The 18,144-nt window shown below is 41.0% G+C and overlaps 1 protein-coding gene across 1 annotated transcript in view; it reads left to right on the forward strand.

Annotated features, from left to right (window-relative positions):
- The first annotated feature begins 1,127 nt into the window (after positions 1-1,127).
- Positions 1,128-18,144, forward strand: part of ANKRD28 (ankyrin repeat domain 28) — a 198,263-nt gene continuing 181,246 nt past the window's right edge. Inside the window, exon 1 of the mRNA XM_045005108.1 lies at positions 1,128-1,362. Within this exon, the coding sequence (XP_044861043.1) occupies positions 1,336-1,362 (27 nt within the window). The 5' untranslated portion in view covers positions 1,128-1,335. The remainder of the gene's footprint in view (positions 1,363-18,144) is intronic.

An 18,144-nucleotide genomic window follows, 5' to 3' on the forward strand; every position in this document is an offset into this window, starting at 1 on the left:
GAAAAATATCTTCCATATCTTCTGAAACTTTGCCTTAAAATCCAGGCAACATAAACAGTTCCCCTCTCCCCCACCCCAGACATAGAGGAGACTCCAATTGGCCTCATGATCATGACAGCACCTTGGTTGCCACTCCACACTCCAAACCTCACTCGATGACAAGTAAGGGGCCCATATTAACCAAGGTAAAATTGGGACACTGTGTGGTGCTAGCCTGAGGTGCCTGACATCACCGTTCGCCTGCACCTAGGCACAGGGCTGTCCAGAGCCACCTAGTGTTGCTGCTCACTCCAGCCCCATGCAACAGGGAGTGGGGCTGATCACCTGATCCCTGCACTGCCCTGGGTTGACTGCTTGAGCCCCGCTGCCCAGCACTTCATGTCACCACTGGCCTCCCCAAACGTTTTGCTGCACCCCACTAAGGGGGGGGGGCACAACCCACTTTTTTGGCAAAACTGGGCATTTGTTCTGTTTGCTCTTGGCGACTGATCAGAGCCACGTGCAACTGGCAAGAGCAAAGGGGACAAATGGCCATTCTTGCCCAAAAAGCCAGGGTTTAAAAAAGGGGACCGTCCTGCCCAAATGGGACGTATGGTCACCCTAATGACAAACCTCGCGCCTGCGAGGTGCCAGCCGGGCTAGCAGAGGAGCTCAAGGTCACTGGGGCACCCGGAGGCTGGGTCCCAGTTCCCACGCGAGTCTCGGCTTTGGGGGAGGGAGATGAACCCGCATCTGGCGCCAGCAGCGACAATCCCGGCGCCTTCGGGGTTTTCTCCCCAGGCGGGGGAGGGGCAGAAGGGGGATAATTGCAGCTCCTGATACAGGCTCAGCCCCTCCCCCCGCTCACGCCCGTCACCCTCTCTCCTGCCCACCTCCGTATCTTCGCCTCCCGCCCTGTGCCCCGAACCTGCCCCGCCCACCCCACCGCTGGTGCTCCTGGCCAATCAGACGCTAGCTTCTCCTCCCCGGCCAATCGGCGCTGCCCTTACTCCGCCCCGACCCTTGCTCCCGGCCCAATAAGCGCCGTGGTTGATGGTGAGTGACGGTAGCGGCTGGGGAGCCGCTTTGATGCTGCCCGAGTCTAATTCCGGAAGCTGCCTCTGAGAACGGGGCGGGGCAGAAGGGGGCGGGGCAGGAGGGGGACGCCCCCTCCTCCTCATCCCCGCGCGCGCGTTTCCTCAGGGCCCACGGCTTCCCCCTCGGCGCCCGGTGCGGAGCCCGGGCGGGGCGGGGGGAGTGGCCTGCGCACGGGCGGATCGGCCCCTGGGAGGAGGCGGGGCAGCCGGAGTCAGTTGGCGGCCGGAGGCGGCGGCTGGTCGGTGCGGCGGCCTCGCCATGGTTTTCCTTAAACTCCGCGAGCAGGTGGGTGCGAAGGGCGGTGAAGCGGCGGCGGCGGCTGCTGCCTCCCTCCTCCATTCCTGGCCCGGGCGCGCCCCCTCCGTGTGCGTGTGTGACAGGCTCCGGGGGAGGCCCCGCGGCTGCGGGCGGGGAGGGGGCTGCCGTGCCCTGTGTGCACGGCCGGGCTCAGTGCCCGCCGCTCCGCGCTGGCGGGGGGGCGTGTGCTCGGTGCGGGCGAGTCTGTTATCCTGCGGCGTGTCTGTGAGGGGAGTGAGCGGGCTCGGCGCTGCCTGTCCCCGCTTCCCGTCTTCTCCCGGGTAACCGGCCCAGGCCGAACAGGTGGCGGCGGGTGTCCGTCTGCCCCTGCCCGCCCAGCCGCCCTCGTTCCCGGCCACACGCCCGCTGGCCACCCTCTGAGGTGTGAGAGTGTCTAAGGGGATTAAATAACACGCTGACATGTGGCTGCCTTTCACCATGATCACTTTAAAAAGATACCTGCCTTGCTCTCTTCGGCAGTGTCCCTGACGCTGGAAGTCTGCCCTGCGTTAATGGCGTGATTAATATTCCTGATCATCCGATCCGTTCAGTTTTTGTAAAATGCTGTGGAGAAGGAAGGCATTATGTTAGAGGCGAGCATTGATATTGGTCTGCTGCTGTGTCTAAATCTTGCCTGCTTCCCGTGTAACACTTCCAAGATTCGGTCTGTCTTGTCAAGCTGCACAGCTAAAGCTCTGGTTCAGGCCTTCATTTCATGCCTTCAGCAAACTCCTCCTTGCTGGCCTTGACAAATCTCATCCTGTTCCATGTACCCAATTAAAATGCTGTTGCACAAAAAAAGATAACTTTCCTGGCTTGTTACTTTGACCACATTACAGACCTTTGTGTCCCTTCATTAGCTCTCTCTCCTACACCCCATCAAACACAATCTATTTGTCTTCTCATCTAAGGCACTCTCTGGCTTACTTCTCTTTTCTTATACAGTAGGAAGATGCTGACCTCCCACCTATGTTTTGCAAATAGTGCCAGTTTTGATTTAGGATGTTTGTGCTTTCTACCATGCTGCCCTTTGTGCATCAGTCATCTCAATTAAAAATCTACAATGCCCACTATATTGTCCACCTTAAAACAGTCTGCTGTGATGCCTACAAAAAAACTCGGCAGTGGTGAAGCAGCTAGTGTGCTGTGGACCGCTGCTTATCATGCTAACCAGTATCTCATCATTACATTGCACTTTCTGTATATTTGTATCTACGTCCATCATGTTTTACATTAGATTGTAAGCTCTTTTAGGCAGGGGCCCTCTGTATAAACAAACACAGTGCCTAGCAAGATGGGGCTGAGGCCACTGAATTATAAATAATAATTGTCTTGATTGTGGTCAGTAAGTTAACAAAAACTCAGTTTTAATGGAAGACCTGAAATTTGATTAGTAAGTCTTATAAGAACCTCAAATACATTTAATATTCTTAATAGTTATTTTGGTCTTTAATTTTATGATCACTTTATATTGATTTCTTTTAACTAAGCAGAGAAGAGGAGGCCGATTTGTATATATTTATGTGACATGTAAGCACTTCAGACTAGAGATTCCATTTTGTCAGGTGTACATGTACAGTATGAATAGGGCCCTACCAAATTCATGGCCATGAAAAACGCCTCTCAAAACGTGAAATCTGGTTCCCTCCCTGTGAAATCAGGTCTTGTGTGATTTTTATCCTATACTATACAGATTTCATGGGGGGGGGGAGAGACCAGTGTTTCTCAAAGTGGGGGCCCTGACCCAAAAGGGAGTTGCAGGAGGGTCACAAGGTTATTTTAGGGGGTAACGGTATTGCCACCCTTACTTCTGTGCTGACTTCAGAACTGGGCGGCATATCATACCATACCATGCTGCCCATACTTCTGTGATGTTGCTGGCAGTGGCTCTGCCTTCAGAGTTGGGCTCCTGGCCAGCAGCCGCCTTCTCCAGCTGCTCAGCTCTGAAGGCAGTGTCACTGCCAGCAGCAGCGCAGAAGTAAGAGTAGCAGCACCGCACCCCCTTTACAATAACCTTGTGACCCCCCTCACAACAACTTTTTGCGTCAGGTCCCATACAATTACACCACCATGAAATTTCAGATTTAAATAGGTGAAATCATGAAATTTACCATTATAAAAATCCTCTGACAATGAAATTGACCAAAATGGACCATGAATTTGCTAGGGCCCTAAGTATGAAATAATTTCTGGAGTAATAATCACATCAGTGCAATAGCATTCAAATATCTCTTTGAATTTCATCGCTGTGCAGCAGGACAAAATAGCAGTGTGGTTGGAGCCTGGTCTATGGGGGCTACCACAATATGAATAATAATTAATTTGGAGAAATGAAACAGATTTATAGGAATGTCAGTTTGCATAGATATTTTGGTATGAAAGTATACTTTCATTTCCAAAGAGCAAGGGATAGAAGAATCTTTTGAAGAAAAGATGTTGTTAAAAAGAAATATTAATAGTTGGACTTGTGTAGTGTTTAACAATTGAGTGCCAGTTATTGTTGAAATCAGTTCGTGAAAACTTGGAAGATGTTGCACGTTGCTATGGCGTGTAATTTTTTAAGCCCATTTATTGAGTTGCATGCATAATTGTTAAATAATAGACAATTAGTTTTCTTTTTATAGTAAGAATAACCTTTGGATACACTGCTCCTTAGCAAAACGAAGATTTGAGATGAAAGATCTTGCTCTCTTCCCAGCTGGTGGCACGATGCTCTCACCTTGCTACTCAAACAGTCATCTTTTGGATTGGTCTCAGTGATCTGCTGTGATAGCATCTCACATGTCTCATTTAGAGTTTGTGATGCTCTACTAGTTAGGTGCCCCTTTGAAATGTGTTAGGTTTTTTGTTTTAAATTGTCATTGACCAGCCCCACCTGAAAATTAATGCATATTTTTGGGGGCATAGTGTTTGGAGGAAGAAGTTATTCTAGGGTACCAAATTAATAGAAGCGTCAAATGCTGCATCATTTTTAGTATTGGCTGCCGAGCTGTAAACTCCAGCATTGGGTAACTGTAAGTTGTGGTTGTAGTTAAATCTGTTATATGAAGTTATTGTGATAAGTTTTGATTCTTGTACTTTCACAAGAAAGAGTACTGACTAGCTTTATTTTATCAAATTAATATTATGCTAATGCAACTACATAGATCATAGTGCTGGTAATAGGTACCTAAAGTGAAGAACTGAATATCCTGACTAATTCTGTTAGTAGCAGTCAAACTAAAGGTCTTCTCTAGCATTCATTAAAATAAATGGCAAGTCTGTTAACCTCAATGGGTGTTGGGTCAAGTCTTTAGTTGCTATCTGTCTGTTCTTTGTTCTATGAGAAACACATTGATTTCAGTCTAGTTTCTACTGGACATCTGTCTGGATTAGCTAGTGCAACCTTGTCAACTTTAACAGAAATTAAGGACTGAAAAATTTAGAGTAAGGAATAATGTAGTTTATTCTCCATCAGTGATCCTTCCTTAGAGGGTTCAGGTATATTTGTAGTAGAATGGCAAAATGTTTGTACTGTTGATAATCTTGTAACTCTTGTGGATAGAGAACTTCTGTTTCTAGAGTATCACATCTGCACCTCCTACAAATACTAAAACAATTGTCTAACAAACTTGTTTTGGATTGAAACTTTTCTTCTTTAATCCTAATGTGGAACTCTTCTTGCTGGGTCAGCACTGAACCAATGTTCCAGACCAGAGAGACTATGCTAAAGGAGATAATATCTTTTGAATGAGATGTGAAAATGGTGTCACCAATCTTCTGCTCATTTTAAAAAACAAACTAAACTTGCCTCTCCATCAGAATAGAGATGTTCATCTCCATTATCCTGGCAGAAGACTATTCTGATATGTAAATTAGTTACGTTAACGTATGACAAAGTAAATACTATATTGAAGTTATTTGTGTACTGTTAGAGGTTCTGTGTTTTACTCCAGGGATGGCGTCACGTCATTGGTGGGCAAAGTGATTGCCGTGGATTGCTGTACAATCCAATTAATAAAATATTAGATAAATGCAAAGTCATTTTCATTTGTTCAGCAGAGATTGGTAACTTTCCCTAGGAAATGCAGCTAGAAATGTGCTTCTTTGGACATCAGCCTATTTTATAAATGTTGCAGAGCACTTCTGATACTCTTCTTAGGTTGATTTTCTAATGGGGTTAATTTAGGTTTCACATATGACAATCTTGAGTTGTGTTAAGCTTTCAGATGATCTAGAAGGGATGTATGTTAACTGTGTAACTGTCGCTGTATTCTCCAGCAGAGCTAACAATAGAAAGGAAAGGGGTTACAGGATAAAGGGAACAGTAATAAGGTTACATCAGCCAACAGCGCACACATTTTTATTGTTCCATATCATTTAAACATGTTTGGTTTGGGTTTCTGGGCCACTTTCCTAGCTACTATTAGTTACAGCAGAAGTGGGTCCCGAGGACACATTTGGAGGAGGAAAGGGTTGTGAAGTCATCCAGTGTGTAATATGGCAACACGTGTGGTCAGAAATCCCTCCATCAAGATATTTGTTGAACTCACAGGGTGAAATCCTGTCCCCAAGACTCCCACTGACTACAGTGGGGATGTGGGGGGAGGATTTCACCTATAGAGTCAAATTGGGCTGTGCAGTTCTAGCTGATGCGGCTGTGGTATCTCATAGGGCCAGAATTTGGTCCAAGATGCTTCTTCATAGCAGTTTTAGAGATGTAATAGTTTAGGCTCAGATCCTGCATGTGATGAATGTAGCACACTTTTGAAATGTGTAAATGTTTTTCTATTACAGCCAAGCAAATGATGAGAAAACAACCTGATGTTTAACTTTTATGGCAGAGTATCTGCAAATCATTGTGGAAAGTAGATCCGTTCAGTATATTGAGTCCTTTCCTTTAGTTCCAGGCTGCTTGACTGGGGGAGGGGCTGCTGTACAAACTTATGCTGTACAAACTTATGTTGTACTTCATGCACCTTGTTGGGTGGCATCCTAAACACATCTGGCACCAGCCAGTGCTCTGTTTTTTGTGCCCATCACTTTGGTGCAAGAGTGCCACTTTTTCTGGAAGACGCTAGAACGGCTTAACAATTTTCGTGGGTAATGGTTGGTATTCATATCTGCCTTCCCTCCACTTGGAGTGGAGGTGAAAATGCTACAGACTGCATTTACTTGTAGTTGCAGTTTACTCTGCATTCTGGTATGCCTCGATTAATGAATAAAACTTCCTCTTTGTTAATCCTCATAGCTCTTTTTAGTTGTCTGAGAGAATATTTTGAGTTGTGGACTTGGTATCTTGAAAACCAAATAGTTTTTTTGTTTGTCTCCTTCAGAGTTCAGTCATAGAAGTATTAGGAAACCATAGATACATTGAGCAAGTAAGCAAGAGTTTACTTGTCCTATGAACTAAATTTTACAAAATTCTAAACATTAAGGTTGTGTGCATGCACCAGAATGTTTTGTCAAGTATTGCTTATTCTAAACAGGTAGATAAATGATTTTTAATTTCAGAAGACCTGCAAGACAATACTTTCCACAATAGAATCTGTTACATGCCTGTCAGTACATTTAATTTCAGTACACTTTTTTTTAACTGAAACTTGGAGACCTCTTCCATCAAAATCTATAGCCACTCATCCTGTTCTATTTTAGCAACAGGCTACTTGTGGCAAAACTCATTGAACACTGCTTCATTGTAACTGTTAAAGACCTGGCTCCTCCTTTAAGACATCAGTATTTAAATGATCCACATCCTGGTTTTTTTTTCTTCCCCCAGGGAAGGGGAGAAGGTTAAGGCCTGTGATAGTGGACATTGAAGGTCATCTGTGCACTGCATACTTGCCAACATATTTTACTTTTCTGTTGGACTACTCATTAGGCTATGTTTAGGATGCATTATTTCCCAGAAGTCAGACTCTGCTTAATGGCAAAAGGCAGAGAATAAGAAGTGGCTGCATGAGGCTATTAGGTTGACCACTTATCTCGAAAGTGAGTGCCCTGATTTTTTTTTTTATTGCTCATTTATATCTTTCTCTTCGCTAAGATGGAACTTATTCATTTGGCAGTTAAACAAATGTTTGCAGTGTCCTCGTGAACACTGAATTGCTTACATGGTTGCTATTTTCATTACTGCTAGTGTTAAACTTTATTCTTGGCATGAATTCTAAAAAGGATTAACATCCGAACTAGTTCCTTATTGGACTAGGAAGAGAAATTGTCTCACTGGGATGGGTGACGGGGAGAAGAGGAGCTGTTCTGGGAGAGGAGGCATGGAAATACCAGTTTTCACTCTTTCTTTAAACCCTGTGCAAATGTCAAGTTTTGGAGAATTCGTGTCTCTTCCTATTAGATTTAAGAGGTTGTTGTTGGGTTAAAAATGATCTAAAATACCAAGCAGCAACAAAAACTAACAATCCTCCTCCCAATCTCTTAAGAACTTTTTTGGTTGCTTTAAAAAAAAAAAACACAAAAAAAACCCCCCAACCCAAAATACCCAGTCCCCCACACTTAAAACTTGCATCTAAACTACATTAGACATCAAAAACATATCCAAACATTTTCCTTTCTTAGTATTTTCCTCAGACTTCCTGATAATTGTTGCCCTTGGGTTCAGAATCCATATGCATTGACAAGATGATGTCGAGGCTCAGGTAGCTCAAAGAACGTTTCTCTTTATGGAAGAGATAGCTGATCCATCTCAGTACACAGAGCACAGGATTGCTTCCACTCCATGGTCCTTACATATAAAGCTATTAAGGAGTGCTTAGTGTCACAGGTTTTTATTGTCATTGAGTAAATGGACCCCAACGGGAGGGAGGGAGGATTTTGAGAGCCACTGTCTTTTTTTTTTTTCTCTTTTTTTTTTACTTTCCAAACCGTTTATTAAGTGAAAGCAGCTGGAAGGAGAAACAACTGAGCACTGCTGCAGGGGTTGGGGTGGACACAAGACCTTCTCCTCAGATGAGAAGAGAGATTAAAAAAAAAACCTGAACAAATCCTAAACTGCAGATTAGGCCTGCAGTCTAATCTGCAGAGTAGATCCTATTGACCTTAGTGAGGCCTCTGTGAGGGCATAAGGATCCATTTATGCAGATCCAATTGAAGGTTTTCAGGTGTTTTTAGTAGCCAAGGATCTGGAACAAAATAAGGCAAACCAAACCATGCTTATCATGCAATAAAGAGCTAACTTCATAAAAGCTTGTAGAAAAACTGCCAGTATCTCCTGGAGTCTGAAAGTCACTGTGAACTTTGAACTAGCAAACTGTCCCTCCTTCCTGTACGGATATTGACATCCCCTAAACTGTTAGTCTGTTCATTGACCAGACTGGGGAAGAAATGCATCTACTCTTCTACTGCACTTCTTGTATATCTTCCACTTTCTTATCTCTTTCAACATTTGGCCACAGTCTTTTTCCTAATCCACTGGAATTTTGTGATGCCAAACTATTACTGTTTTACTGTTCCTACCAACTTCTTTCTACTATATTTCTTTTATTTTCCTCTTGCTTTTATTCCTGTCTTTCCTATTTCTGGAACTTGAGTGGGAGACTGAAGCTGCCTTAGTTACAGTGACTAACCGCTTTTTAAAGTTATTTATGATGTTTGTGTTTACATAACTTACAGTATAATACAAATCATACTACTAAATTATTTGACATATTAAAACTGCAAGTAAATCTAAATAAAGCAGCTCCTCATCTTTGAGTGCAACCGATATCCTACTGTATATATTGTAAGACTCAGACTTCAAGGCCAGAAGGGACCATCAAGATATTTAGTCTGACTTCCTTCACATTACAGATTACAGAACCTCATCCATCCACTTCTGCAATAGGCCCAAAACCTCTGAGTTACTGAAGTCTTCAAATCTTGTTAAAGACTTCAAGTTATAGAGAATTTACCATTCACTCTAGTTCAAACCGGCAAGTGATCTATGCCCCATGTGGCTGAGGCAAGCAAAATTCACCCAGAGTCTGTGCTAGTTTAACCTGTGTGAAAATGTCTTCCTGATTTCAAATATGGTGATCAGTTAGACCCTGATTGTGGGTGAGACCCACCAGCCAGACACTTGGGAAGTAATCCTCTGTAGTATCTCAGAGCTCTCTGCATATAGTGTCCCATCTCTGGCCGTTTTAGAGATATTTGCAAATAGCAGTTGTGGATGGGCTATGTGCCATTGTAGGCACCCTCATCATATCATGCCCTCCGTAAACTTATCAAGCTCAGTCTTAAAAGCAGTTAGGTTTTTAGCCACCACTACTCTCTTTCGAAGGCTGTTGCAGAACTTCACTCCTCTGATAGTTAGAAATGTTTGTCTAATTTCAACCCAAAACTTGCTGATGGCCAGTTTAAATCCATTTGTTCTTGTGCCAACATTAACCCTTCACTTAAATAACTCCTTTTCCTCCCTGGTGTTTATTCCTCTTATGTATATATAGAAAGCAATCATATCTTCCCTCAGCCTTCATTTTGTTAGGCTAAACAAAGCTCATTAAGTCTCCTTTTGTAAGGCAGGTTCTCCATACTTCTGATCATCCTGGTAGCTCTTCTCTGCACCTGCACTAATTTGAATATATCTTTCTTAAACAGCAGTGACCAGAGTTGCACACAGTATTCCAGATGAGTGCCTTATATGGTGCCTTGTACAGTGGGAACAACACTTCCCTATAGGGTGGATAAAAATCAGTGATTTAAAAAAAAATTATTTAAATCATTTTTTGGATAAAATGCCTTTTTTGAGGAAAAATCCTATCTAAAGATGGTTTTAATTAAGATGTATTATAGCTCAAATATATCTCATAATGGAATAGGGGTTATACATTCTGATTCTATAGTATGAGACAATATATTCATGTAATGTTTAAGAAAGTTTGTAAATGAGTTCCAATAGTTTGTGGATTAGGGACCCAATCTCATGAGGTTCCAGGGGTTTCTGTATAGATTATTTAGGTTAATCTTTCTATCTACCCAATTTGACTCAATGCTCAGTCTAGAAGATACCATCAGAGATGCTTAGTTTTTCAGTTCTCAAACTGTATATTTGTGTCTCCAGATATAACATGCTTGTTAACAGCGAAAATGTTTTAAATAAATAAATTAGAATGTAGAGGTGAGAAATAAAATACCTCAACCCTGTTGTCCCTCTGCATATTTGTGTACACAGAGTCAATCCCTTACTTCTATCTAAAAGTGCAAAGTTTCAAAAAGTTCAACGAACAGAAGATTGTTGGGGGCGGAATAGATCTGGACAAGGAGAAAAAGTGTGGAGATAAATGTGAGAAGGGAGGGACAGGCAGAGAAAGAAAAGTGAAACTGTTTGAGCAGCATATTCCAGAATTTGCTTTCTGAGTGTAGCCTTCATTGATTTGAGATCTATCATACCATTCTCTCACTAGAAGTGAAAACCTGTAATGGCAGAAGGCTGTAAAAGAGACCCAGTTTGGGAATATTTTAATGAAGTTCCTCTACCTGTGGGTAAGACAAGCATGCGTGCAAAATGCAAACAGTGCAACAAAGAAATGCAAGGCCTGGTTGCCCTAATGAAACAACATCATGAGAAGTATTTCTTCTCAGGAGGAAGCTGCCTTGAAGATGATGAAAGGAACATGTCTGAATATGCAGGATGTTCAGGTTGGTAAACTTTTTTTATTTCATACTTCTTTCTTAAGGACTGCCTGTCTTCCTTCTGAACTGTTCTTGAATTCTCATGTTTGAGCAAAAAATAGAGTAACAACTATATGGTACTATCATTTTAGATGCAGTTGTGATTTTAAAAAAAGCTGAAATAGGCAGATCTTCCTTTTACAATTTCAACTTTAAAGTCGTACTGAGTGTCAGTGAATGCAATGAGTAATACTAAATGAGCAATATGGTGGTAATAATTAAATAACTGCATTGACTGACTTTGTTTAGGCGAATCCATCCTTAACATACAGGATTCTGAAGACTATCCACCTTCAAGATCACCATCATTTTCTGTAGTTTCAGAGTTACCTGCCAATAATAGTGTTTCAGTCACATGTATGTCACATAGCCACAGTATATCGCCTGTAGCAAAAAAGGGGAAGGGGGAATCTCCATTATCCAGTAACAACCATAGATCAGTTTGTGATAAGAATCAGCAGATTACAAAAAGAGGTAGTTGATGAAAAAATTCCCCGGTTTGTTTATGCAACAAACTCTCCTTTTCGTATGATTGAGAACCCACACTTCATTAACATTGTTCAGTCAGTAAGACCAGGATACAATCCATCCAACAGAGCAGATGTCGCAGGCCTATTGCTGGATAAAGTGTATGAAAGAGAAATTGAGCACTGTGCAAAAGGTCTAGAGGGTAAAGTTGTTAACCTGAGTCTTGATGGGTGGAGCAGTGTCCACGATGATCCTGTTGTATGTGCTTGTGTGATAACAGAAGAAGGGATTGTCTTCCTTACAGAAACAATTGATACATCAGGAAATGCACACACAGCAGAATACTTACAAGAAGTAGCAGTAAAAGCTATAAGAAATTGTGAAGAAAAATTCAAATGTCTGGTACGCAGCTTGGTCACAGACAATGCTGCAAATGTATCCAAGATGAGAAGAAATTATTTTGAAGAGAGTCCCAAGCTAATAACATATGGTTGCAGTGCTCATTTGATGCACTTCCTAGCCAAAGATTTCAGTGTTCCAGAAATAAAGGCTAATGTTGTCGAAATTGCAAAATACTTCCATAACAACCACTTTGCAGCAGCTGCTCAGAAAAGAGTCGGAGGAACCAAGCTAACTCTCCCACAAGATGTGTGATGGAACTCAGTAGTGGACTGTTTTCAGCACTATATCAAGAACTGGCCAAATCTGATGATAGTTTGTGAACAAAATCGTGAAAAAATAGATGGCACTGTCACAGCCAAAGTTCTCAACATTGGGCTTAAGAGAATGTTGAAGATGTGCTAAGTCTTGAACAAGTCTTGAACCCTGAAGCCTATTTCTGTAGCCTTGAACAAAATGCAGGAAAATAGTTGGTTTTTTGCTGACGCTGTTGAAATTTGGAAGGAACTGAGTGAGATCTTTAAAAAGAGAAATATGCAATGAAAGAGTTAAATAACAAGCATTAAGAAAACGAATGGGATAAGCACTATCTCCAGCTCATTTTCTTGCCAATATTCTCAGTACTCGGTACCAGGGTTAAACCTTAACTGCTGAAGAAGAGGAGCTGGCTATGACATGGACATCCAACAATCATCCCTCCATAATGCCAACTATAATAAACTTCAGAACTAAGTGCGAACCATTCAAGAAATATGTTTGCTGCTGATGTTTTAAAGAAAGTCACACCAGTGAACTGGTGGAAGTCACTTAAGCACTTGGATTCAGAGACTGTTGAAGTGATAATCTCACTTTTAACAGCAGTATCTTATTCTTTCTACACCGGCAGAAGATTTTCTTCCTTTGGACTAATTCATTCCAAATTGAGAAATCATTTGGGACCTGAAAAAGGAGGAAAGCTTGTTTTTTCTTTTCTGTTACTATTTGGTACTAATTGTTTATTTCTTGTTTTGGTTGTGGATTGTTTTTAATTGTCAGGGCACCTAGTGTCTAATATGATTCTTGCTTGTTTGTGTTTACAATCTAAATATTTAGCTTTAAACTAATGGAGGAAAACACCAAAACAATAACAGCACTTTACATTTGCAACACACTTGTAATCACACCTACTACCTTTCAGGGTTTTGTTTTTTTTCTTTCCCCATGTTTTCCTCCCCTGTTGTTGTCCCCATACTACCATTCAAAGCCAGTTTCCTCTCAGCACCTTCTTGGTAGGGGCTTGGAGTCTTTCCTTGGACTGGGTACTCATGTCTATTATCTCAGTCCCATTTTTGGCTTCCTTTTTTATCTGAAGACAGTTGCCTTCTGTTTGAAGAAGTTTAAGAGTGCCCAGACAAGCTATCTCACAGAGTTCAGGTTGTCTTTATGGAAATAAAGCTTTTTTTAGTAAAAATTATAAAATGTTAAACATACTTTTAAACTAATATGACTAAGCAGTCAGAGTATTACCTATGGCATGGGAGGGAAAAATCTGTCCAGTTCAGTTAAAAAACCTGTCATTTCTGCCTCTGTGTCCTAGTAATTCTCTGGCCCAAGGAGAATTTTTGTGCCTTCTAGCATAGCTGGGTTGCTTTGTTTTCCTATTACCATTGTTTAAACTTGTATTCAGGTTAATAGCTGGAGGCTCCAGTTCCATTGTAACACATATATGAAAAGATAGTGTCGTGTCTCTCCCGCCCACCCAGAGTTTACAATCGAAATATTAATGTTAAATGAAATAGGCCTCCCAGGAGGCTTCTCTGTGTAAGGAATCCAGTTATCTACTATACCATCTTTCCTGGGTAGTTTGGGCCTACTACATCATCTTCCTCAACCCATAGTAGGTATTGACAGTAAGTCTTGTCGTCTTTGACTTCCTCTTTGTAGTTGTTGATACATAGTCATAACTCCAAGAACACACAGAAGTTGTGCCTGTTATACCTGGTGAATTCTGATATCTTTGTGTAGCTGAACGTGTATATTTTTACCTATGCACACCTTTACTTAGTAACTTTCTGTTCCTGCCAGTAAGTTATTTATAAAGAAATAACAAATTCTCAACTCTAATACAAAATGAAAATTGGATGTAGCTATCTTTCTCTGCTGTACAAATATTAAATACAGTAGGGGAACAAAGATAATTGGACATCAGTCTCTAAGAAGAGGTGGCAATTTCCTGTAATTTGCAGAAAATGTATTTAACCTCAGCTCTAAAGGAAGCAGGAATATCAAATCATATATGGGCTAGTTTATGCTTCATGTCCGTATAGCATCCATTGTTGTTAAAAGGACACCAGTTGAATTGCTCTTGTGTGCAAATGTTTTGTTTGCTTAACATTTAATTAATTGAATCCCAATAAATTATAGAAGTTTTTGTAGAGGGAGAAAATCTTTTTTTTTCTGCAGTTTTGACTTGATCCAAAAGTCAATTAGTCTTTAAAACGGACTTTGGTTTAGGGCCTTTGAATATCTGATGATACTTTAAATGTTTGGAAATGAAAATGTGATTATCAAACCACAAAAATCAGTTGGAGGATTGCATGGTAGGTGTAGTACAGAGGTCCCCAAACTGTGAGGCGTGCCCCTCTTGTGGGGCATGGAGGAATGTTTCGGGGGGTGTGTGGCTGAGGCCTGGGCCAGCCCGTCTAGGAGGGCGGGGAAGGAGTGCCACCGAGCTCTGCTCCTGGCCCTACCCATACCCCCAGCTATGGCCCCAGCCTTGGCCCCTTTATTCCTGTCTGTCTCTCCGCACTCCTCCCAGAGGTGCTCTGGGGGGGGGGCAAAAACAGTTAAAAGGGGGCATGACCCTGAAAAGTTTGGGGACCACTGGTGCACTACAATGAGTAGATTTCAAAATGAGTTGCTTTAATGAGCTCTATGCACATTGAGAGTACACCTCTACCCCGATATAACCCTGCCCTCGGGAGCCAAAAAATCTTACTGCGTTATAGGTGAAACTGCATTATATCGAACTTGCTTTGATCCGCCGGAGTGCACAGCCCACCCCCCTAGAGCACTGCTTTGCTGCATTATATTGGGGTAGAGATGTAGTTGCCCCTGAAAAAGCAGGCATGATAAAGTTGCAGCTTGGCAGTCTCTTAATGAATATAGTTGAACCTCACAGTTATGAACACCTCGGGAATGGTGACATTTTGTAACGCTGAACAAAACATCAAAAATTTATAACTGGACATTGACTTAATACAGCTTTGAAACTTTACTATGCAGAAGAAAAATGCTGGTCTTAACCATCTTAATTTAAATGAAACAAGCACAGAAACAGTTTCCTTGTCAAATATTTTTTTTAACTTTCCATTTTTTAAAAGTAGTTTCCGTTTAATGCAGTACCTGAATTTGCTGTTTTTTCTCTGCTGCTGCCTGATTGCATGCTTCCAGTTCCAAATGAGGTCTGTGATTGACTGGTCAGTTTATAACTCTTGTGTTTGTAACTCTGAGGTTGTACTGTACAAGTGTTGGCATAACATTGGTATTCAATCAAAGTTACCCTCTTTACAGATTGCCATCTCCTTATAGATATGCTGAAGTGAAGAACAAAGAATAAAAGGGTAAAAAATGAAGATGTGAAAGGTGCAGTGATTGAAGGAGTGTGATTGTTAATACTGTAAAACAGAAGATGACAAATGGACACTGATAACTAACTATAGCTATAGAGAAGGAAAAGCTGGGTTGACAGCTTTCTTTGGATACGTGACTATTTTGGGTGATGTGAACTGGAAAAGGTGGTTTTGCATAAAATAGACTTGCCTACAATATATAATTAAAAGAAAATCCTGAACAATTGAAAATCAAACAGGATAGCAAAATATGGAGTAGCTTGCTGGACTGAAGAAAGTGACAGCAGTAGAAAAGAGAGTCTGTGAAAGTATACGACTGTGAGAATCCATGGACTACCTATTTTGGCTATTCATGTTTGAGGAATTAATCTCTGCATATTAAATGACATACATATGGTGATAAATGATATGCTACTCTTAATATTGTATTAATTTCTTCTACAAGATGCAGTATGCTTTGTGGTGTTTCTAACAGTGTTGCAAAAAAGTCAAGTCAGTTCTAAGATGAGAAACAAGATTTTTGAAGCATATTTTCAGCAGGTGGGTTTAGTGGTTTGTGTGCATGTGGGAATGTTCAACATGGGGTAGCACAAGGGAAGTGTCTAAAGAACATGGTAAATACACCCCCCCTCCACCCCTACCCCCCCAAAAAAGTAAACAGGTTGGCAAAACAGGCCATGATAATATGGTCTTTGGGAAGTTTCAAAACTAGAGCTGCAATTTTGGTGAATGATAGAGATTGTAATCCTATTTCTTATCCAAAAAAGTCTATTCATAGCAGATTTCCTGAAATTATGGGGAGTCAAGGTAGAGGTTGTTGGCAGTAGTTGAAAGGGAGATGACCAACACAAGAATAAGGATTTAAGAAGGGGCATTGTTATTTTAATGGTGACAAACTGTCATTGTTGGAAAAAGAAAGGTGAAATGGAAATTCTCGTTAGCGTTGAAAGCAAAGTTTAAGGTCTGAATTAAGGGCTTTGGCATTGACAGCAGAAGACATGTCCATCAGTCCTCTGTACTTGGGGGAGGGAAAGCTAAGTGACACAGAGGGTACTCTAACACTGCTTGGAGAGGAAGCTACAGAGCATTGCAATTACTGTGGAGTGGGCTTGTACCCCAGAGGAACGTCCCACTGCACAGCATGGTTGCTTGGGCTGTGTGGTGGGGCCAGGATTTGGGCATTAAGCACTTCACACTTTTCTTGTTTCAAACTTTGTTTGCAGATTGAGTTAAACAGTCCTGAATTAATTCACATTTAGTTCACATCTAGAAAGTCAACAACAATCAGTAAAGGTAGGCTTTGCTGGCAGAACTGGATTTTAATATTTTTATAATTTTGACAGTTACTTAAAAATAGATGTAGATTTTTTTTTTTAATTTTTAAGGATTTAAATTTTTAGTTGTGGGAAATTATGGGGGATGGTGTCAATTTAATGACTAGATGTTGAGACTGAAAAAGTTACAAGCTTTATAACTGTTAAAACACAAACTGTCAACATCACTTCAGTTTGATTTAAGATTTTTCTTTGTTTTTAAGTTCTCAAGCAGGATTTTCTCTACTTGTATGTAAATTTAGATTATTGTTGATGGAAATAATTTTTGTCAGTTTATGTATGTACAATGAAATTGTTCACTGATATTTATTGATAAAAATCTAATCTAAACCTAAATAAAGGCAGTATGCTTTTTAAAAAAATAAGCTTAAATTTGGCAGAAATTGGTATGTGAGCTCCCATTTGCCAAGGAAAAGTTTCTATTTATTTTTGTCAAACCCTGCCCTTATCCTTGTTGTCTGGAACACTTTAAGTGAAAACTAACTATTTGGAGGCCACTTTTAAAATATTTAAGGGATGAACAAGTGTGTGTACATGAGAGTACATACTATTATTCTATAGGTTCTTGAGTGTCTTCCCTCTTACACTTATTTGCCTAGTATTTCAGCTGGACTCGAGTGCTTTTTGTTCTGCTTGTTATGATACTGCTCATTACAACTACTCTCGGTCTCTTTATGATGATTCCCATAGTTATCTGCAGTACTGAAGCTCTGTGGTCACTAAAGAAAGCAAATCGAGCTTAGTGCTGATGTGACATAATCATGCCTCGATTTGTTCTTTCACTAACATTTTCTAGAATCAGTTTTGTAACAAGTGCTGAATTTAGTTTTATATACAAGTTGAACATTTTGTCTTTGAGAAACCTGGACTCTATCAACACTTGCTGCCCTCCCTATCATGTATGTATGTATTTATTGTTGAAAGTTTCTTAATTCTCAGTATAGGCAGAGCTGGTCTTAAAATTTGATTAACTTCTTTATGTCTGGTCCAAGGAAGTGCGAGGTTCTGCTATTTAGAACTTACTGAAAGTTTACTAAGGCATTTTCATTACTTTTTTTTCTGTTGTCCTGCGAAGAATGCTTTTTTCTTATCAAAAACATATCCAGGAGAACATGCTAGAGTTGTCTTCTGATACTAGGATGGTCATCAAACTAATTAGGTATTCATATCATGTTTATCACTCATATTTGAGCTGGCAATCATTGGCTAAGCCTTTAGGAGGATGCAGCTTCATCTGTAGCTCAGCATTTCTGCCTTTAGAGTTGCTGGCAGGCAGTCTTTCAAAGCTTGCATTTTTTTGCAGGGATAATTCC

The sequence above is a fragment of the Mauremys mutica genome, chromosome 2 (assembly GCF_020497125.1).
Source record: "Mauremys mutica isolate MM-2020 ecotype Southern chromosome 2, ASM2049712v1, whole genome shotgun sequence".
Lineage (NCBI taxonomy): Eukaryota > Metazoa > Chordata > Testudines > Geoemydidae > Mauremys > Mauremys mutica.